We start from the raw sequence: 23267 nt of genomic DNA on the forward strand, positions 1-23267 counted from the left end.
CTGTCATTGTCATCCCAGCATGCCGCGGGGTGAAGCGAGGGATTGTGTGAGCCAATGAAGCGTGCTGTTATCAGAGACTCCGGTCATGAAGCTGACATCATCCCATCGCCTCAGTTCAGAGCTGCACGATGGCCAGCAGGTCACCGGGGGTCGGAGGGAGACCCCCCCAAATCACTGCAAGTCCTGTTATTATTATTATTATTATTATTATTATTATTATTATTATTATTATTATTTTATTATTATTTATTTATTTTATATTTTTTTTATTTATTATTATTATATTTATTGTATTTATTGTATTTATTGTATGTACTATTATTATTATTATTATTATTATTATTATTATTATATGTATTTATTATATGTATTGTATTTAATGTATGTACTATTATTATTATTATTATTATTATTATTATTATATGTATTTATTATATTTATTGTATTTAATGTATGTACTATTATTATTATTATTATATGTATTTATTATATTTATTGTATTTAATGTATGTACTATTATTATTATTATTATTATTATTATATGTATTTATTATATTTATTGTATTTATTGTATATACTATTATTATCATTATTTATCATTATTATTTACCAGGCCTGCTTTTGCAAAGCAAATAAAAGAACCTAAACTTCTGCCTCATATTTCAAATATAATAGTATTTTACTCCCCTGATGACACACTGTGTGTAGCTCATGGGGGGAGTTGCAATAACGTGATCTGATTGGCTGACGGATCCGTCGGCGCCTGAAACGTTTTTCTTATTATTCTCAACGTTTCTTCACGCGGACCCACAATTCATTTCTGCATCATGTAAGGAAAGCCAATGCAAAGTCAATGAGATCCACAGACGTGTGACTTCAGACTCGACTCTAAAAACTTGACCTGAGAACATTTTGACTGTGAAATCCTGGAATTACAGAATATTCAGACAGTTTGAATATGTATTATTACTTCCTGTCCACTGGAGGGATTCAGTGATGTCATAACAAGAGAAAAACACAGCACATGTTTGTGTTGATTGGATGGATTCAGAGACTTGACAGACCTGAATCTTTCATTTGAACCTCATACATGTTTTAAACGGAGTCACATGGTCGGCTGCTGTTTGGAAACACAGCATTCAAACGTCGCTCCTCTTCTCCGGCTCAATGGGAGAGCAGGAATCTGGAGGTTTGGTGCAATTTACCTCAGATGATGTCATACATTTTAGATACTACAGGTGAAACGGAACAAAATAGATCTCACCTCCCCGGTTGATTACTTACATTAAGTTTTCTGAAATCATATGTTTAAATATGTAAATGAGGCTTTATCTAACGCTAACCTTTAGTGAATTTAGGAGAAATCTTCAGACGCAAATAGACAAAGTCATAAAACAAACACCCATTTGAATATTTTTTTCTGATGTTATGGCAGCAAAATAGCCCCAAATCTCCACATTGTGCATGAAAAATATATAATATATAACCTATTATCTTGTAATTTGGGGAATCTTGACAAATCTCCAAGTGTAGAAGATGATGTCACACCTGTACGGACGTATCTGTGATGCTCTGCTGGAGGGAATCAAGAAGCTGAAGTGGAACTCTAGCTCCCTCTGCTGGTGGGAAGTCTCATTCTGGCCGAGCTCGTCACTCATTGGTCCTCTGAGCCGTTTCCTCAGGTGTGTCCTGTGAGGCTGATTGAGGGAAGGCTACAAAGAGGAGGCAGGAAGCACCTGAGCTTGTGTTTGGCTTTGTTTTCTGCCTGCTGGTCAACTTTCTGGGTGTTTTTGTTGGTTTTGATTTTGTTACACGGATTAATTTGGTCTGTTGTAGGCTGGTCCTTCTTTTATTGATTTTCACATCTGACCTCTGTTCTTGGTTTGTTTGGTCTGATTCCCCATCTGTTAATAAAACCTTCTTCTTATGGCAACTTTGGCTTGTTTGATCCCAACCCTCAAAACCAGCTTTCTGTCTTTTACATTCCTTCAAGGTTTTTAATGGATTATCTGCAGGGTTTCAGCTTTTTTAAGGGGTAAGAATCCCTTAAAGGGACTTACGTTGTTCACATTAATTCAGGGCTTCACTCCAAAGTTGCGTATAGAAAAAAAGTCCAAAAGATGTTTGAATAAGTTGAATAAAGGAAGTTAAAAATCCTCTGAAACTTTATGAAACAGCCCTCTGGAAAAACACAAACTGTCTAGGTGGGATTTGAACCCACAACCTTCAGACGTGAAGCTCCTTCTCTACCACTCAATGAATTCACAACCTTTTGATAGAACAATACACATTTTACTCTTCTTTTTTGTGAGTTGATTGATTTGAAAGAGAGCAACACGTTGCCAGGACCCCGAACAAGATGAACCGGGACTTGAACTTGAAGTTTTTAGGTGTTAACATTAATGACGAAGCGTCTCCCTGACGACCGAGCGGATGTCAAACCGAGTCCCAGCGCTCTCCGTCAACTCTCCTCATGCGTGAGCTTCAGGCCTTTGGAAACGACTCGTTCCCGAGCTGCAGGATATCAGCAGCAACGCTTCAAAGCACATTCACCAGCTCAGAATCAGAGAATGTAATTATAGTCTAAGAGCAGTGACTTCTGGAGGAACCTGTGAGGACTGAAGATGAACCCTGGAACTTCCCACCCGGCTAGAGTCCGTAGACGCTGTGGGGACGGAGGTCTACCTTTTAGCTTCCAGCCCAAACATGCATCATTGCATCGGCACACACTTCAGTCTTCATTCAGCTCATCCATTCTCACATCACTAAAAGGCCTCTTTTTTTCATATATTCTCCCGTGCACGCATGGATTTTACTTTGGATCTGTATTCTCTGCAGCTAATTGCACGTTACATTCATGAAAAGACCCTGAAAGCAGCCACTCACTCTCAATTAGTCCAACAGGATGCTGGAGAACCCTTCCAGTCTGCCTGCTCCTCAAATCTTTAGTATCGAGACGCCTACGTGAACTCCACTCTCTTGTTCTTTGCCTGCTTCATGCTTGTCATTCCTTTTACCATTTTACTTTCATCTTTTTTAGAGATTTCTCTCGTCCTTCGTGGTTTTTTTTAAGGTGAATTTGGTAGAGATATGTGCACCATGAGTTTACATTAACAAACACAGCTTATTATGGGTTCAGTGGAGGTGATAGACTTCTGAACCCCTGAAGTCGGTGCAGTGGAAACATCGATATCTTAGGGCCTAGGTATTGACTCATTTTCCCGACCCTGAAAGCACTCACTTCACCGGAAGGCGTGGTGGCAACTTGTAAAACTGTAGTTCTCTTTGGAGTCCTGCGGACAACATCGATCCACAATGGAAATATAGCAAAGAGATGGAGAGTCTGGATGTCTTTGCTTGAAGGATCAAGGAGAATCGAGTGAAATCAGTACAAACCGAATGAGGAAGGACACATTTTAAATGAAAACAGTGTTATTTTTTTTAATTCCCTGATAGGCGTTAAACCTAGAAGGCAACTGGGATGGATTTTTAAGGATATTTAAAGGGATGCTTGAAGAGTTGACCCCAGAGTTTCTTTTTCATCTACAAAGTCAAAGTTGATCTACGAGGACGCCTCGGGAAGCTGGAACCTGATGACTGAATGTGTTGAATGGTTAACGGTGCTGTGCAGTTCGCCTCCACTCGCTGCATCAGAGACGGAGGAGAGCTTCTGTAACATTAATGAATTATTCAGCATTACAAAAAAACGCTGTGAGGCACAATGAAATATCAGCACAAAGGAGGAGGAGAAGGAGGAGGAGGAGGAGGAGGAGGAGGAGGAGGAGGAAGTAGGAGTTACATAGAGAAAAGAAGCATCAGGCACATTTACTGTACATGACTTCATTCGTAATATAAGGATATATGTAATTTTTTTTTTTTTTTTTTTGTCTAAGAATTTTTTTCTTGGTTTGGTTTTGTTTTGTTTTTTACTTGTTTTGACCTACTGGTTGATTTGTATTTTTTATAATTTAATTTAATTTTTTTTTTTTTTAATAAATTTCATGGAGCTGATTTTTTATGCAATAAATGCAGCTGTTTCTGTTGTTCTGTTTCCTATATAATGCATTTATATAGTTAATATAACTGTAAAAAAAAAAGTGTGTCAGTGTTTTTAATAAGTGTATAACAATCATCAACTTAAAGCATCTTCCAAATTCTTTATTCTTCAGCTGAACAGTTTTGATAGAAGCCTGTCATTACCACAGGTGTCCAGTAGAGGTCTCCGCTGTAAATAGAGTTGAAGACTGAAATGTCTTTAATAAAATGTTTTTTTTTTAATGTTCTATTTTAGAGTTTATCACAAAGACTCAGAAGTGAAACTGCAACATAAAGGAGGTCAGAGAATAAAATAATAAAATGTAAAGATCTAATGTTTTGCATTCTTTGGTCTCTTAGTTGAGAAATGTGCCGCATTCATGACATCATCATGTAAAATGTGTGGTAACGACAAAAAGACATGATTTAGGAGAAAAGCTCGTCGGTGTTTATTGGTCTTTGAGAGCATGTTAGAATGTGGAGAATCGGCCGGCGGGGTCAAAAGGTCATTTTCTCAGTTCACCGCCAGCTCAGCTGTGATCGTGGGACAGTTTTAGGCCGCCGGCAAAACGGGATTTTAGAGTTTAAAGGAGTTTTTTTTACGTGGTTTGGACAAGACGACATCATGTCTCCAAGTCAGCATGACATTCTGATGCATTCTGGGAAGAATGCTTTGAAGAACATTATTCCAATATGTGGAGACCCAATTGGTGATTTCTTTTTTTGGGATACATTTACATTTGTGTCAAAAGTACAGATATTCTATCCTCAATACACATACTTGTGTTGAAAAAGACTGGTAAAAGTAAAAGTACTGATTCAACTTCTTCACTCAAGTAAAAGTGGAAAAAGTAGACGCTCTGAAATGTACACAGTAAAAGTATCCCTATTAACCGTTTCTACTGGCTGTTTATTTGCAAGGCTAACTGAACCTCACGTCAAATTATGAAGAACAAATATCATCCATAGTTTCCCTTAAATGCATGAAAGAAAATTTATGAGTAAATGTAATAAAGTTGACAGGAAAATAAAGTGCTGATACCTGAAAGTCCTAAGCACAGTAATAAACGTCTTATACACATTTCATTTTCCCAATTATTCGTGGCAATGTTGTATGTATTGTCCCTGCTGAATGAACAATACAATAAAATTAATAATACGTAATCATAATGTTGTGATAGCTAATGTAAAAATGTACTAATATTATGTAATAATTTGTTAAGGTACATTTGGGAGATCACAAGTCAAAAAAAATCTGAACTATGAGAAGTATTCACTTTAAAAAGTGTTTTTTAGTATAATTTTGACTTTTTATTTAATTATTTTGACTTAAAAAGTCTTAATCGACGAACTAACTCATCATTCTGACTCAGACTATTATCTCTCAGGTTTCCCAACTGTCTTTTTTTCATGAATGCGTCTCCGTAATGTGACACGTCGGTGGACAACTCTGGAGAAAACGACGGTCTTTGAACTGCACGGCACCTTTTTGACGTGATGGTGCGGAGGATTGTGGGAGTGGACGCACGTGATTAAACGTGCTCGTTTAGGGAGGGAGAGAGAGACCGGTGGAGAACCTGTCTGTCTGTTGGGTAAGACCTGTCTGTCGCTTTTATATCCGTGTCGCCTGTTTGCTCAGTGTTTATGTTTGCAGAGGCTGATCTCATCTAACGAGTTTTAACTGACCCCCGATCAGATAAAACACGTTAGATTAGGCTGCTGATGGTCCACCTGCTGGGAACAATCACCTGTAGAGCCCGACGGCGACGCACGCGAGCTCGCTGACTGGCTGTAGTGTTTATGACACAGACATCAGTTAATCTATAAAAGGAGAGACAGGAAGACAAACACGTACAGGTTAGTGATTAAATGTCCTTTAAAACAGGTGGCAACTACCAGGTCTGAAAAGTGAAACCAAAACTGAAGTACCTTAAAGTTGCTGCTGGCCACCAGGGGGCGACTCCTCTCTGGTTGTATAGAAGTCTATGAGAAAATGGTCCTACTTCTCTCTGCTGGCCACCAGGGGGCGACTCCTCTCTGGTTGTATAGAAGTCTATGAGAAAATGGTCCTACTTCTCTCTGCTGACCACCAGGGGGCGACTCCTCTCTGGTTGTATAGAAGTCTATGAGAAAATGGTCCTACTTCTCTCTGCTGGCCACCAGGGGGCGACTCCTCTCTGGTTGTATAGAAGTCTATGAGAAAATGGTCCTACTTCTCTCTGCTGACCACCAGGGGGCGACTCCTCTCTGGTTGTATAGAAGTCTATGAGAAAATGGTCCTACTTCTCTCTGCTGGCCACCAGGGGGCGACTCCTCTCTGGTTGTATAGAAGTCTATGAGAAAATGGTCCTACTTCTCTCTGCTGGCCACCAGGGGGTGACTCCTCTCTGGTTGTGTAGAAGTCTATGAGAAAATGGTCCTACTTCTCTCTTGATGTATTATCTCAGTAAACATTGTAAACATGAGTTTATGGTCTCAATCTCTAGTTTCAAGTCTTCTTCAATCCAGCATGATGTTCATTTAGTACATTATGGTCCATTTAGAGTCCACCAGACCAGAAAGCAGGGGATGCTTTAGGGGGCGGGGCTTACCTGCTGATTGACAGGTCGCTACCAATGCTAGTTAGCTACTAAGATGACTTCAACACTTTGCTGTAAATGGAGCCCAAATCAGATTTGTTTTAGTCTTGTTTGCTAAGCTAAGCTAACCAGCTGCAGACCGTCGATCTTTCCATCTGACTTAAAGGCATCTATAAGCCTGAGAGAAATAAATGTTTTATAAAATATAATTACCCTGCTTCTTTCTGGTTTTGGAGGGCGTTCGATTGAAATCGCGCTCCCCGGTACTCCTGAACAGTGTCCTCACTGGTTGCCGAGCAACTTCATCCTTTGGTGGTTTCTCTGAATAGAATAAGAAATAAGGTTTCTCTAAACCAATTCCTTCAATTACAGGAAAGCAGGTTCCCTCTAATTGGGACTAGAGGCTTTCTCCGTCTTCATGTCTTCTTGGTTGTGTATGTGAGGTTTGTTATCGGCGGTTTGATGAAGGAATCATGCAGCTCAGACGGGGGGAAGTACGTCCACAACAGCATTATGAGACGTTGTTGCATTCTAACTAACTTAAATGGACACAATGTCACTGCGGGACGTTTGGCGGTTGAATCCAGACGCTGTTGGTCAAAACAAAGCGAGAGAATGAGCCGAGCCTCCAGCCGAGGGTCTGGGCTCCGTTTGTAAATCAGATTGAGTCAGCATGATGCCGAGAGACCGACGACGTTGACGCTGGTCAGTCACGTCTCGTCATTTTTTCAGTCAATTGACGTCCAACCGGGAAGGAAAATGCACAGCAGCGACGGTTTTAATGCTGCTCAGCTCCGTCCGGTGTTTCATCACATTTAAATCAGACGGATTCACTGGAGAGGAGCTGCTGTTTGATTAGTCATCGACTCGTAACTTTGTCACAGAAGCTTTTGACATTCCTCGTCTGGAGTCTTTAAATGCTTTCATCGGGGGGGTCAGAATTACTGCAGTTCCTCGAAAGAAAATGTCTTGATTTAAATTTGCATTGCATCATGGTCTTTTAATATGTGTGAATGATCAGTTTAATAACAAAAACATATATAAATGTATATATTTCACAAGATGGTGGAAGTAGCATCGGAAAATTGGGAGCATTTTATGAAAAACGTGTAAAGGTCCAATTAAGGCAACAAAACAAACATTTCAATGTCATTTAATTACAAGCGGACTTTTTTTTAAACATACATTTTTACATCCATTATGAATCAAGTGTGGCACGTCACGTCGTCGTGCTTAATTAACGTTTTCAACTCGAGACGAAACATGAATGAATCATCTGAGAGTTAATTAGAGTGAAAGAAAATAAAGAAATAAACAATGAGTCATTTTCATGAAACAAAACTTCCGTCACGTGAAGAAAACAAACTGAGGTCTGGTACGCGTGGACCTTATGAAACGTGTTACATCACAGCCACTCAAAGTAGCTGCTGTCGCCATGACGATCCGTCAAACTGTCACTCAAAGTGCCCTCAATTATTTTCCACTTTAACGGGTGAATTATATAAAGGCCTTTTATTTCTGCTATAAAAGTGTTTTAACATGGAAGTCTATGGGGGTCTCTCTCTCTCTCTCTCTCTCTCTCTCTCTCTCTCTCTCTATGTCTCTCTCTCTCTCTCTCTCTCTCTCTATGTCTCTCTCTCTCTCAGCCAGCTGAGGAACTGCAGAGTTGTTTTTGATTTTTTTCCTCGTTGGCTTGTGTTTCTCAGCACCCGGAGGCTGCCGCTGCCCGCTGTAGTATTGCCCCGCGACTGAACCTTGACCCCAGGTAACCCCTCCCACCTGTCAACTGTTCAATCGCCCACAGCCACACAAGTCCTCCCTCTCTCTCTCTCCTCCCCCCTCTCTCTCTCTCTCTCCCTCCCCTGCATGTCCTGACATGCCGAGAAACACCGAGCGAGGGAGGAGGCACATAAACCCCAAACAGGAAAAACCGGAGAGCACGAGAGAGCGACAGAGGGATGGAGCAAGAGAGAGAGAGGGAGGGAGGGAGGTGTGAGGTATGAACGGGAGAGAAAACATGAATTTTGTGCTCAATCTGCAGTTTTGAGATCGATGCTGGAAATCTGAGGAGAAGTGAGACAGGAAAAGCTGCGAGGAGGGAAGGTTGTCTGTAATCAGAGGACGGAGGAAGTCGGTGGCCAGGGGAGGGGTGAGATACTGTGTGATTATATCTGGGAGAAGAAGCACGCTGTCAGTTCCTCTCTTCACTCTTTTCCCTCCGTTCTGGTTTCCAGCGGCGGTAACCATGGATCCCCCTTCTCCGCTTTTGGCGCTTCAGGAAAAAACAAAAGAACACGGACTCCGAGGAGAAGAAGAGATGATCCATTAAAGGACTTTTCTGAACCTCTGATAACGATCACCTGATGCAACCCCCGTCGGGAGCTGTCACACAAGCAGAGGTGTCACCAGCGGTGCCGGCGGCTTGAAGCTTAGATTATGGGACGTGGAGACGAGAGCGGTGGCGAATCTTCCCCTGGAAGTCAGACCCCTGGGATCGAATGAGCAGCGGCGGGTTCATGGGCAGCCCCAGCTTGCTCCGGGGCCGGCGCTTCTACTGCCGGGAATGGGCCCTGGAGAAGCTGCGGCGCTGCCTGGACACCCGCTCCGTGCCGGGGCAGCCGCCGGGGCTCCTGGTGACGGGGGGCCCCGGCGCCGGGAAGACCGCCCTGTGCACGGAGGTGGCATGGCCCACCTCGGCGGCGGGGTCATCGGCCGGGCTGGCGCCTCGCTGCCTGGCATACCACTTCTGCCAGTGGGAGGACCGGAGGAGCACGCTGCTGTGGAGGTTCGTTCTGGGTCTGGTGGACCAGCTGAGGGCATCGCCGCTCCTCCCTCCCGGGTACGAGGAGATCCTCAAGGGCCCGTCCGTGGCCCCTTCTCTGGAGCCCCTCGCCTGTCAGAGAGACCCCGATGACACCTTCAAGAGGTTTGAATCTCATGTTTTTCTATTGAAGCATGCTTGAGGGAAACGGTAACGTCCTACATGTGGGTGCATGTTCAGGAGCGCCTCCAGATCCCAGATCAGCGTACGTGTGCCAGCACATTCTGTAAAAGGTGATTATTAATGTTGATAACAAAGTTACGTCCGACACGAGGGGTTCGACCCGCCTCCTTCTTGTTTTGTAAATGGTTTCAACGTTTTGTTGTGTCGACCAAAAACATTCAGAGTTTGTTGTCACGACGACGTGAATTCTGGGTCTGTTTTTGATTTGCGATCGAAGGCACATTTGATTTGTAGCCTTGGATTTTTGTCAGTTTTTAAATTTGCTTGGCATCAAGATCATTTTATTGTAAAATACAAACATTCACTTGTGCCTTCGCTAAGCCCCGCCCCCTTCCACTGCTTCTCCGCCAAGCTGTCGGTTACCATGGAGCCCACGAACCGCCCTCACTGGAGAAAGCATGTGTATACATTCGGCATTACCTTCAGTAGCTAGCGTAGCATAAAATTGCTAGGTATTGATGTGCTAGCATACTCTGCTAATGTTAGCTCCGCAGAGTTTCTCTATACGTAGAAACGTAGCGTTTCAGCAAAGTAGGGTATGCATCTAACGAATCCACAAATCTGAATCCGAAACGACATGCATGAGTGTACGATGCTACGCTACGCCCGGTCGGGTCGATCCTCATATGCTACAATTTCACTTTAAGTCGACGAACAGTAAATACGACACTCATACATATAAAAAGCCCCTCGGCCACTTAAAACCGAGTGCTTGAGGATCAACTTATGTTGTGAGACAAACATCCAACAAGCTTGATTCCTGCAGGTGTTTAAACCGTCAACACACAGCGAGTTTAAACGCCGAGTGTAAAAAACAAACATGTGACGCAGACAGACGGTCGCTGGAAAGAAGAAGAAGAAGAAGAAAACAAAAATAAGAAAAGCCAACCGGCAGCAGCTATTCTTCTTCGTCTTATATTTATTTCTCCTCTCATAATGCGGCCCATTCACAGCGCACACAATGGGCCTCCAGTGTGAATGAATGCTACAGTGTTATTTACGACACAACTTCCTTTCAGCAAGGGAGCAAAAGGGAGGAGGGGGGAGAAAAGAACAAAGGGGTGAAAAATGCCTCCAGTAGCCCAGTGACCGTCTCGGCACCAGTCGGCGAGGTCGCCGTCCTCTCCGGGACTTTTTCCCTCTCCGGCGGCGTGTTTGCTCTGCCGTGAGTCTGAGCCCTTTTCCACTCCTCCTGTGTTTGCTTACCTCTGGTGTGAAGTACCAGAGCTGGATTCCTCCCTCTCCTCCCCTCTCTCAGACTGCTGGCTCACAGCCAGACGCCTGTTTGTGTTTCGGGGAGAGAGAAAGTGTCTGCGGGCGAAACGTTGCCATGCGAGAACGGCGGTTTGACAAACCGTTAAAAAACGCCGGCTCGGAGAAAGGGACGGGAGGAGTTAACTCTTTATGTGTGAAACATTTTAGATTTAAAACGTCTGCATGTGGACTTAAATCACAGAAATAACTGGGTGTGTTTTGGGGTGACAGTTTGAGGTCGGTGTCACACCTGCAGTTTGGTTCGCTTCGGCCTCCGGGGGGGAAGTGATCCATTGTTGCCTTCAGGGTCCGGTTGGTGTCATGTGTCCACACTATCGTGTTACAAATATACCAAGAGGAGCGTGGTGGAAGTTGTCCTGCATTTATAAATCCTACTAAAACTCTACGGACACTTCCTTCAACCCTGAAATGTAATATTCTGTAGATTGACAGTATATGGACTGTATCATTCACACACTTCCATCAAAACATAAATTACTGTCAAACGTTTCTGAAAGCCTGAACATGACTCTCTAAAATGTCCCCGACGGCTAAATCTAGACAGAAACTGACAGCCTTCCCTTCAGGCCTCCAGCCAAAGACACGCCCCCAAAAATGATCATTATTATAATATAATAAACCTGCTGATCCCTGCACTGTTTGTGTTCAGGTCATGTTGATTTCTGTGAAGTAATGCTTTCAAGTTTGTTACTTTTTTTTACTGCAGACAAATATCACTTTCAAATATCAGTTATTGGACTACTTTATAATATACATAAATAATACTTAACAGGGACAGAAAGGCGTTATATTATTATTATTATTATTATTATTATTATTATGGAGGGGTTTAGTCGCAGTGCGCTACCAAAGCGCAAAACGCTGCTTTCTGAACTGCTGTTCTGTGTCCTCACACTCACACGGTGGTGACATGCATACATAAGTGTTACCATGGTTACCAAATGCTCATACACACATCATGAAGTCATATTTCTACTAATTATAGAGATGGTGGGCTTTAACAGCTCATATCTTATTATCCGGCTGTTTGTTTTTAAAAAACACACACAAACTGTTCTGTTCTTATTTCTGAATGTGAGATATTTTCCTCCCGTATCAGAAGTCTGTAGCTCGTTGTTATTGCTGCATATCTCGCCCAGGGCAATATTGATTTATTCTTTTTCTTCTGTCTGAATGAGGCTCTCTTTTTATACACCGAGCGTACGTTACATGACAAGTAAACATTTTTCAGATTTAAATGCGTGCAGCAGCAGTTACGGGGGAATTTGATGGATAAGAGAAGAAAGAAGACAAGAAAAATGAAACATAAAGCAGAGAAAAATCTTTTTTTTTAGTTTGCCTTGTTTGTTACAGAGAACAGAACCTGAACACCCTCTCCAGATCCAGGTTCAGTTACCCACTACAGGAAGTCCTGAGAGGTCTGAAGTGATTGTGGTCAGGGGAAACCTGCTGTAACTGTGACAAGCTGACCTGTATACGCTCCAGGTCAAAGGTCACCCATGGACCGACGTCCAGACCTGACCGTTTGCACAGAGAGGGAGCGTCGGCTCGATGACTAAAGCAAACAGAGGCGTGATGAGCCCAGGGCGAGGTTTATATCTGCTTTTTATAGCAGCTTGAGTTCAATGATAAAGGTGTGAGGAACGTTCTGGAGGCTTCTGGAAAGGCAATGGTTGTGGATCCGAGAAGGGGGATCCACAAAGCAGGGTACCGCTTGGACCCAAGTCTGGGGGGGAGGGGTTGAGCCACCCCAGCTGGGTGATGATCATGAAAAACGGACGTATCTGGGTATCAACCCACAAAAACTGTGAAATACCTCCAGTATCTCGGCTTGACAGCTACCTTTGCAAAGGTGCAACATATTGTTATTCATTTTCATAAATCTCTGTCGTAACGGCTCTGTTTACAGGTCCAATGATCTTTTGTTTTACATTAGCACTGGTTAAGGGCTTTCCATAGAATAATAGAATAGAATAATTTAGCAGCAGCAGTGGGGCAGCCAAAAAAAAAACCCTTTGCTGCAGAAAAACCTGCTTGGTGCCTAAAGGTGACTGACTGGACCTTCTGGTCCTTCCTAAAAATATACACATCGACACTAATGACAGCACACACACACACACACACACACACACACCCTGTGTTTGCTGCAGGATAATTAGCCTGGGTTTAGCCTCCGTGTGACCCGTTCATACCCGTCACTTTTAAAACATGATGCCTGTCTGCAGATCTCTGCTGAACAAAACAGAATTCCCTGTATTTTGCTTATTAAATATAGTTTCAGTAAGATCAGTAAGTCTAGTCTGGCCTTGAAAGTATTGGAATTCCACCTCAAGGTGTGACTGAGTCTTTATAGCTTGAGCACTTTCGTGTGGAAGTAGAAAAAACAGTCAGTCGTGATTGTAAAGAAGTTTTACGGTCGATGATGGCAAAAGGTGTCAGTAGGCGTCGTCTGTAATCCAGTAACTACTGGTCTCCAGGTCTCCTGGCCCAGTTTAAACACAGGTCTGGCTTTGTCAGGTCGGGGTGAACACGGGTTCCTGTAATAACTAGTCTTACTCTACAGCTACCGTAACATTATCAGAGGTGTCGGGAAACAGGAGTTGTTTTTCTTTGGGAGCCACAGTGATTATCTAGAAGCAACAACAACAACGTTTCTTCTCAAATACAACTTGCACTTTCATGATGAAGTTTTCGTGCTCCGACAGCTCTGAGCAGTAATCATGGCGACCGCAGGATTTAATCTCTCTCATGAACCTGTCTCAGGTCTCTCAAGTCTAGATTCGGGGGTAGAAGTCTGGAGATCAAAAAACAACAACTTTGGATCTCTGTGCTCCCACGCAAGGTCAGGTTTCTGAAAAGTGAAGCCAAAGCTGAAGTGCCATAAACCTGCATTCTCTCTGCTGGCCTCTCTGGTTGTATAGAAGTATATGAGAAAATGGTCCTACTTCTCTCTGCTGGCCACCAGGGGGCGACTCCTCTCTGGTTGTATAGAAGTCTATGAGAAAATGGTCCTACTTCTCTCTGCTGGCCACCAGGGGGCGACTCCTCTCTGGTTGTATAGAAGTCTATGAGAAAATGGTCCTACTTCTCTCTGCTGACCACCAGGGGGCGACTCCTCTCTGGTTGTATAGAAGTCTATGAGAAAATGGTCCTACTTCTCTCTGCTGGCCACCAGGGGGCGACTCCTCTCTGGTTGTATAGAAGTCTATGAGAAAATGGTCCTACTTCTCTCTGCTGGCCACCAGGGGGCGACTCCTCTCTGGTTGTATAGAAGTCTATGAGAAAATGGTCCTACTTCTCTCTGCTGGCCACCAGGGGGCGACTCCTCTCTGGTTGTATAGAAGTCTATGAGAAAATGGTCCTACTTCTCTCTGCTGGCCACCAGGGGGCGACTCCTCTCTGGTTGTATAGAGGTCTATGAGAAAATGGTCCTACTTCTCTCTTGATGTATTATCTCAGTAAACATTGTAAACATGAGTTTATGGTCTCAATCTCTAGTTTCAAGTCTTCTTCAATCCAGCATGATGTTCATTTAGTACATTATGGTCCATTTAGAGTCCACCAGACCAGAAAGCAGGGAATGCTTTAGGGGGCGGGGCTAAAGCATATATACACTGCTATATATAAATATATATAGATCCTTCTGGTCGTGTTGCATGAGTTGGTGTCATGGTTGTGTGTTTGCGTGTGTGTGTGTGAGACCAGGGTGGAGCAGGACATTGCAGAGATTCCATTAAACTGAGTCACCATCGGATGACAGTAAGGTGTGGGTGCTGACTGAGGGATTTCTTTTTTCTTCCTTACATATTTTAATCACAGTAGAAGATTTAATATTTGCCTTTCCTGTTCCCCGTAATCACAGCTGTATTCCCGTGTTTAAGGTGTGAGGTGAATTTACCTTCTGAGTTAAACCAACGCTGAGTCATGTTTCAGGCTGTGGTCTCGTCTGACTGACACATCGACTTGTTTGCAACTTTTTTTTAATGACTGTGTCTGAAAGCCTGAAATGAAATTGCCCTCAGCTGTGATGCATGAGCTGGTCTAACGTCCCCGCATGGCCATCTTAAATTTAATCAGGTCCTTTTGTGCATCTGTCTCTTTGTCACGTGTCCTCAGAGCAGTGTTGGGACCCCTGTTGGACCTTCCTCCTCCCGCCCAGACCCTGATGCTGCTGGTGGACTCCCTGGATGTGGGCGCCGGCGAGGGACGGGGAACTAGCGGCTCCATTGCTCAGCTCCTCGCCGCCAACCAACACCTGCTGCCCGGCTGGCTGCTGCTGGTCTGCTCCGTCCGGCGCAACAACAAGGCCGTCTGCAAGATGTTCTCTGGTATGAAGAGAGACTGACTCATCTTAATGGGCTTTTATATAGACACCATCACGTTGTAAATGTCTACGTGAGGCCAGACAGGAACAGGAAGTTCCTCAGGCATGTGTGTGGTGGATGTTGGGCTGCCATTATTGGGCAATTAAATTGCTGTTTGATTGTTATCCTCAACTAATTAAAAACACAAATTGAATCGTTTTTATGTCAAAAGGTTACAGGAAACAAACATGATTTTTTTTAGACTTTTTATTTGTACAGCAAAGCAGATGATTCCAACATTACCACTCTGACAAGAAATACAATGATCTGCTTATACCTGAATCAGTGGATGGAAACTATAGTAAAAGGGAACACTGGAGAATACAAGAAAAACATGTTGTGTTGCAGAGACAGAAGGATGATACCACTAGATGGTTTTAAATAGCTGTACTGGAGAAGAACCAGAATAATAAAATGTAGGGCTGATTAAAGTGAATATAATAATAATCTCTTTCTGTGTTGCAGGTTTTCGGAGGCTCTCTCTGGACGACCTCTGCAAACCCCCGCCGGTCCGCGACGTGCAGCAGTACATCCTCTGCCGGCTGGATGAAGACACGGCGCTCCGCCGCCAGCTCACCCCCGACACGGCTGACATGCTGAACCTGCTGCACATCAAAAGCGGCGGCTGCTTCCTCTTCCTGGAGCGCGTGCTGGACGGCGTGGCGGGCGCGCTGGTGGGTCTCCGGGAGATCCGGGACATCCCCGGGACCCTGAACGGCCTCTACCTGTGGCTGTGCCAGAGACTGTTCCCCCGGGGCCTCTTCGTCTACGTCAGGCCTCTCCTCAACGTCCTCTTGGCGGCCCCGAGGCCCCTCACACCCCGACAGCTGTTCACAGCGGCCTGGACGCACGACACCGCGTTCGGCCTCCAGGACTTCCAGAACAAGCTTCGAACCCTCGCGCCACTCCTGATCGATGGCCCCGGGGGCACCAAGCTGCTTTTTCACGCCAGCTTTGCCGAGTGGCTGACGGATGTTAAGTATTGCACGCAGAAGTACCTGTGCAGCAGAACGCAGGGCCACAGCATGCTCGCCATGGCTCTGACTTTACAGGGACCCCACTTGGACATTGAGGACACTTGCCAGCTGGCCACACATTTAGTTTCCTCAGGGCACCACAAAGACAATCCTTCACTATTGGCACTGTGGATGCTGTGGGCAGGTGTGCCTGCTATTGCTCCTCGCACGTCCCTAGTTCAGCCTCCTGTTCTGGTCAGTCGGGAAGTCCTTCAGCTGCTGATGAGCGGTGGGCTCGTCCCTGCAGCCTGTTTCTCAGACCCGAGTGTGGGAGTGCATTGCACAGACGAGGAGGGAACTAGTTTGCGACAGGCTTTTGAAAAGCACGTGTCCATAAAGAAGCTGCTGGGCAGCGGGGCATCTGTAAACCAGCCCGGCTCTGCAGACGGACAGACCTTGCTCGCCAGCGCGGCCCACGAGGGTTCGGCGAATGTGGCCGAGCTTCTCCTAGCGCATGGATCCGACCCGCGGGTCAGCGATCAACAGGGTCAAACGCCGCTGACTTTGGCTTCCAGGCAGGGTCACGTCAACGTGCTTTCGGTGCTCCTGGAGTGGGCCGAGAGCCAGGGGCCGGACACCGCTGTGCGGCTGATGGAGCACGTCGACAACGAAGGCTGGACAGCACTGCGCTCCGCGGCCTGGGGGGGACACGGCGAGTCGGTCCGGCTTCTGCTGGACGCGGGGGCCGATGTGGACGGATGCGACGCAGAGGGCCGGACTGCTCTCAGGGCTGCTGCGTGGGGGGGGCATGAGGGAATTGTCCTGACCCTGCTGGATTATGGGGCACAGGTCGACAAGGCTGACAGCAAGGGCCGCACACCAATCATTGCCGCCGCCTATATGGGACATCATGAAGCTGTGGAGATCCTGCTGGACCACAAGGCCGACGTCAACTTGGCTGACGGAGACGGGCGGACAGCTCTGTCGGTCGCTGCCCTCTGCGTTCCCACAGCAGCAGGAGTCAAAGGATATGGTGAGGTAGCAAGTCTGTTACTGGAGCGAGGAGCCGATCCCGGACACAGAGACCATGATGGAATGACGCCATTGCTCCTCGCGGCCTACGAGGGTCACGACGACATCGTCGAGCTTCTGTTGGAAGCCGGCGCCGATGTCGATGAGACGGCCGGCCCCAACGGCAACGCCCCCGCCGCGGCCGCCGTGACCCCCCTGCTGGCGGCTGCGGCGATGGGCCACATGAGGACCGTGTCGCGGCTGCTTTTCTGGGGGGCAGCCGTGGACGCCATCGACTGTGAAGGCAGAACGGCGCTCTGCCTGGCGGCGGCGAGAGGCACCACTGAGGTTGTCCGAGCCCTACTCGACCGAGGCCTTGATGAGAACCACAAGGATGACCTCGGCTGGACTCCGCTGCACGCCGCCGCCTGCGAAGGCCACCGGGGGGTGTGTGCTGCCCTGACGGAGCGAGGCAGCATGGCTCGTGTCGGGGAGATGGACATCGAAGGACGCACCCCTCTCATCCTGGCGGCCCAGGAAGGTCACTGGAGCACGGTCAGGCTGTTGTTGGACAGACGGTCTCCCATTGACCACAGGGCGTACGATGGACATTCAGCATTGAGCGCCGCCCTGCTGGAGGGCCACGCCGAGGTCTCAGAGCTGCTTATGAGGCGAGGGGCTGATACCGATGTTCGGGATGCAGAGGGAAGGCCTCTGCTCTACCTCCTGGTGTTGGAGGATCGTCTCGAAAGGGCTACTCTCCTCATAGAGAAAGGAGGGGTTCCCCTGGAGTCTCGGGACTCTGAAGGCCGCACAGCGCTTCATGTGGCTTCCTGGCAAGGATGCGTGGAGATGGTTAACCTTCTGTTAAAGCACGGGGCGAACCCCAATGCACAGGATGCGGAGGGGAGACCGCCAGTCCATTCGGTGGCTTGGACGGGCCATGCTGAAGTAGGACGCCGTCTCCTTGAGACCAGCGGCGTCAACATAGACCTCGCTTGTCACCAGAAGGCAACAGCTCTGAGCATCGCTGCCCAGGAGGGTCACACAAACATAGTCGCAATGCTCCTGGAAAGAGGCGCAAATCCCAATCACATGGACAAATACGGCCGAAGTCCGGTCAAAGTGGCTGGAAAACACAGGCACTTTAACATTGTGAGACTCTTGGAGAGCTACGGAGCCAAGCCATATGTGAGCCACTTGCCTAACTCTAAGACTGTCTCCCCATCGAAACCCAACAAGGTCCCCTCCTCGGGCGCCTTCGGGAGTAAAGGAGGCGAAGCCACGACCTCCTCCTCTTCGGTATCTTCTCCCGCCTCCACCGCGGAACGATTCCACTCCGCGGTGAGCTCCCAGACCTCGTCCACCTGCCACTCGCTGGCCACGGTGCAGACGGTACCGGCCGACAGCCTCAGCTTCATCCAGCAGATCCAACAGCACTCGCTGCCCCGCAGTCGCAGCCGCCCCTCCACCCTCCCCCCGCCGGGGAGCTCCGCCGTGGGCAGCCTCCACGGTAGCAGCCAGAGGCGTCGCAAAGGCAGCCCCCCTTCCACCGTTTGCACGGTCGCCGCCATGGTGCACAACTGCGAGCCGCCTCGCAAAGGCTCCTCGTCCGGACTTGAATATGACGACAAAATGAACAAACAAAACTCAAACTTGATAAAAGCAGGCAGGACTACTTGCGCTGGCGGTAAATGGCACTCGGTCATGGCCTCTCTCGGGATAACGCCGGGGCAGGACGGCCCCGTGGTGGGTGCTAAGAACAGAGAGAGCCCCCCTCTGGGCTACCCGTACCGGCTCCAGAGCCCACTTCAAGGGGACGCTTGGGATTCTGCACCCCAGAAGAACATTTTGTCACCTGCCTGCTACAGTTTTAGCCCCGTCCCACCATGCAGTGCCTTGCCGGAGGATGTTATGGTCGCTATGACAACCACGGACCCGCAGCTTAATCTGAAACAGGCCATCAAACTGCAGTTTGAGGGTCCCACCAGTGCAGCCTTATACAAGAGAGAGACGCCGCTCTGACCGGCGCTCCAGTACGTCACCACAGTTCCGCTTTCCTCACTAGCCTCGTACTTTGTTAGGGGACATTAGTTCATCAACAGCAAATAAAGTCATTTAAAGAAGTCATTTATAAACTCTTGTTCCAGTGTTTCAAATGGGAGGAATTGTTTCATATCATTTGACATCAATATATTAGGGAAGGGGTTCATTTTTTTTTATTATTGAAAAATCACTTGAGAATGGAAATAATACAGTTGCAGCCACATTGTAGGTATTTACAGGTTACGTTTCGGTACCAAAACAAGACATTGAACTTTTTATGCTCATGACAACATTTTTGGTTTCAATGTACAATGACTTTCTGGGTCCAGAAGAGAGAGGACATGATCTCTCTCTCTCTCTCCTCCCCCTAACCAGAGGAACTGAATTACATCAAAGCTTACATTCCTGCCCGTCCGTTGTGTGTGTGGTGAGCAGGGCTCTCGCACACCATCAAGCTCGTTCATTTAATTCATAGCTGTGTTCATTTTCAAATGTGGATCCCATTTAACACAGATCGGGTCATGTTTTGTTAGGCTTGTGGCCTATTGAAAGTCTTTGATATTTACTATAAACCGCCCCCCCTCCCTCATAGATCCATTGCTGACGACCAAAAACAGTTTGCAGAAATGCAAGCCTACCAAAGCCTGACCCCAGTGTGGGTTTATGATACAAACTAAGAAAGACAGCCAAGTTCCCTGAACCGGCTCAGATAGGGCGTCTGCGAGCACGCAGGCAGGAAAATGAACATTGGACAATGAAAGCTGAGGGTTGGTGGACTTAAAAAGAAAAATGTTTAGTTCTTTATCTTTTTTTTTTTGCATCTGGATTGATATTTAATTGAATTCATTCATTAAAAGTGGCGAACCGTCTTCCCCTGTCTGCTTATTTTGTGAATGTGTGCCGTGTGGTGTAGTTAACATCCAGTTCCACTACAACATGTGACAGAAAGCCTTCTGATGTAGCTGCACCACGCAGAGATAAAAAGTCTGGCAGAGAGAGAGGGGCGGCCACCTGGGAGCTTTAAAGCCGGCGCTCTTTACACCCGTTTGAAGCCGGAGAAAGTCGCAGTAATTTCTCCTCCGCTTCTGTTTTTGTGATGTGTTGTATCAGTGAAATGTTTTAGATAGTTGGACCCTTTTGGGAGCTACATTTCAGAGCTGTGCTCTTTTTGATGTCCCTTTGTGGACTCGTACCCCCGGCGGTCCTCGAGAGCCTGAAGTGCTTTATTATTTAATACTTGCGTGGGATCTAAGTGAACGGATCCGTGGCCTTGTAGCACCTTCAGCATTGTGTCGACAACTTTTTTTTTCAACAATTCACTTTGATTCTGCAGCACAATGCATTATATATGAGTGTTTTTCCCCTCCTCAATCTCTGCTTTGTCATCCCTTACAACTCCGATGACTTATTTTTGTGTTAGCGAGCCCTCCACTCTTCACAGCCCCCCCTCCCTGTAATTCACTGTATTTACTAACAGGCGACTGCTTTCATCTAGTTTTCTAAAGTTTGTTGCCGAGGTTTTTATTCAAAGCTAAACGTGCATTTTTCTACACTACTGGAAAGAAGTTTATACTTTGCCATTTTAACGAACAGTAATGTTAAATGATTCACAATCCATCATATTTCCTGACAAGGACTTGACAGTTTGATATTCGGTGCTTAGAATGTGAATAAACCGCAGACAGAAACATTCAGTGTTTCAGGAGTGCTGACGGAGGAACTGAGAGCTACAAATAATGGAACAAATGTCGAGATGTGTGATGAGGCTCTCTCCACCCGAGCAGTCTCTGACTGACAAATGTTTTGTTGTCAGAAAGCTGCACAAATGAACAGTTTTGGGGGCAGAATGTTCCTGTTTTTGATGCATCGCATTCTCAGCCACGTCTGTGACGACTGACAGCCGCACGTCGGGGTTTTCAAAAAGCTCTACCAGACTTTTTTCTCAGATTGTCTGCAAGAGAAAATGTCAGCTTGCTGTGGCAGGAAGTCGAAAGTAAAAAAACATGTGCTTTGAAATTATACACCTTTGCAAAGACACGCTACAGTGCATCCAGCAGCGTCCTTAATTTTAGGTCCTTCGTCTGTCGCCAAGGTGACTGATGATGAGACAGCATGTTCACGCTGTGCGTTTGTGAGCGTAGGCCGGTCACATGGCGCGCTGACAGCTGTGCTACTGCGCTAATAAGGAACAAGAACTTGGTTTTTGGTGTCTTAGTAGACCTATTACCAACATCCGGCACTCAGGGAGACAGGGAGAAAAATACTTAAAAAGTACAGCAATGGCTTCTGAATACAGAAAAACTGTTATTTGTTATTTTCTTGAAGCCTCTTAACCTTTTACAAATGCAGTCTACTGCTTCCTCCACAGCTCAGGTGTTACATCTACATCCATGAAGACACTGAGCACAAGATGTCCTCCTAAAAATGTGGTTTTATTTAAAGAATACTTGATCCCAACAGACAGACACACTGAACAAGTGTAAACTTTATCTGGAACGTGTATTTACGTTGGTTTGAAGGCATCTCTAATGTGCTTATTGTATATAAAAAAAATTAAGCCGATCAACAGCAAAATCCGTTCTAATTTCCATAATTTAGACAACTTCTGAGTGTTCAAAACCAAATATATGCAAATACTGGGCAATGATGTTTTGCTGGATAGTGAGAGTGAAAGAGAAAAGCTGGATGCTCTCGGGTTAAAATAAAGCACAAGAAGTGGCTAAGTATAAATAAGTAAATATAAGAGGTAATAGAGGGGTACTAGAGGACTGGGAGAAGAGGAAAACTGGTTGACCAGCTGGCGAGGAAACAAGAAGGCCGGCGGCCTGGAGGAACAATGGACAAACAGGAAGGTTGATCAGCGAGGAAACAGCTGATGGGAATCAGGTGAACCTGATGACCGAGGAACAAGGTTCACTCGCTTAACTCTTTAGTAGCACCTAGTGGCAGCGACAGGGATGTACAACAACGTGTTCCCCAACAGCCCCTTCCCCCAATGTATTTTCCTCTTTAAATTGAGTTTAAAGAGGTACAACCTGAACCCAAAAAGTGTATATTTCGTGATACTACTGGCGGGTTGACCACAGCATTATGTTAGCTTGTTGCTGTCTCTGAAAAAAAAAAGGTATACGATTGTTTTATTTTCAGATCAGTTACAGGATTACAAGAGTAGAAAACTGTTTTAACTTCTCTCCATACTGAAAAAATGTCATAAATGCAAAACTGAAGTTTTTTTTTACCACAACAACAGTAATGTAACTTTATCTTAATCTGAAAAGTGACGAGTAACAACTGCTGTCAAATAAATGTAGTAAAGTAAACATTGTGGAGTAAAAGTAGAAGGTATCCTCAAAATGAAACAGTCTTTTTACGTTACTGCAAAATATAACACACTTTGTAACTCGTGGCTAATCCCACAGAAGCAATGTTCCCCTGATCTTCTATAAACAGACAACATTTCACAGAAAATCATTTGGATGACAGTCTGGTTTCGCTGCCGGTGATTCACACTAACCCTGTACTTTCTGGCAGCGGGTCCACATGTTAAATACAGAATCCATCAAAGGCTGGTGGATGTACGTGACAGACACTGCTGGTGAAAGGAGGGAGTGGGCGGACTGAAAAGAAGCCAGCGAGCTCCACTGGTTGTCAGTAAACATCAGTGACTGCGTGAAACATTGGAGAATCTGCAGGAATTCGTGACAAGAATCCGTTGAAACATTGAAACCATTATCACACAAAAATGCAGCGCTGGAAGACAAAATATTGCATTTGTCTTGGTTGAATATTGTTGAATGTTAAATCCATACACAGTGAATACTTTAGTACAGCTACAACATCTGATCTCTGCAGGTTATCAACTGTGGGTGAGAGAATATTAAAGGCATCAACCATATTTATAATACAGGTAATGTAATGTAATCTATAAACTGTGTTCAGGGTGTGATCAGCAATTATATTTGGCCCTGAACTCTCGAGAGGAAACTGATGCACTGTT

General features: G+C 45.7%; 1 protein-coding gene across 3 annotated transcripts; it reads left to right on the forward strand.

Annotated features, from left to right (window-relative positions):
- The first annotated feature begins 7810 nt into the window (after positions 1 to 7810).
- ankrd50l (ankyrin repeat domain 50-like) lies at positions 7811 to 20139 on the forward strand. 3 transcript variants are annotated; one of them, XM_084022859.1, is made up of 4 exons: positions 7811 to 8763; positions 8849 to 9540; positions 15010 to 15221; positions 15723 to 20139. In XM_084022859.1, exons 2-4 carry the CDS (start codon positions 9113 to 9115, stop codon positions 19247 to 19249), a joined length of 4167 nt encoding a protein of 1388 aa, XP_083878985.1. In that variant the 5' UTR covers positions 7811 to 8763; positions 8849 to 9112; the 3' UTR covers positions 19250 to 20139. The 3 variants fall into 3 exon arrangements, with proteins under 3 accessions (XP_083878985.1, XP_083878984.1, XP_083878986.1); XM_084022858.1 differs by having other exon boundaries at positions 7811 to 9540; XM_084022860.1 differs by lacking the exon at positions 7811 to 8763 and having other exon boundaries at positions 9334 to 9540; positions 15015 to 15221.
- Positions 20140 to 23267: the final 3128 nt, after the last annotated feature.

The sequence above is a fragment of the Eutrigla gurnardus genome, assembly GCF_963514095.1.
Source record: "Eutrigla gurnardus genome assembly, chromosome: 12".
NCBI classification, from domain to species: domain Eukaryota; kingdom Metazoa; phylum Chordata; class Actinopteri; order Perciformes; family Triglidae; genus Eutrigla; species Eutrigla gurnardus.

Bases quoted from the DNA above. Each gene is read 5' to 3' on its own strand.
- ankrd50l (XM_084022858.1), top strand. From the start codon at position 9,113: ATGAGCAGCGGCGGGTTCATGGGCAGCCCCAGCTTGCTCCGGGGCCGG. The intron at 9,541-15,009 runs GTTTGAATCTCA...ACGTGTCCTCAG, and splicing joins CCCGATGACACCTTCAAGAG to AGCAGTGTTGGGACCCCTGT. The intron at 15,222-15,722 runs GTATGAAGAGAG...TCTGTGTTGCAG, and splicing joins CGTCTGCAAGATGTTCTCTG to GTTTTCGGAGGCTCTCTCTG.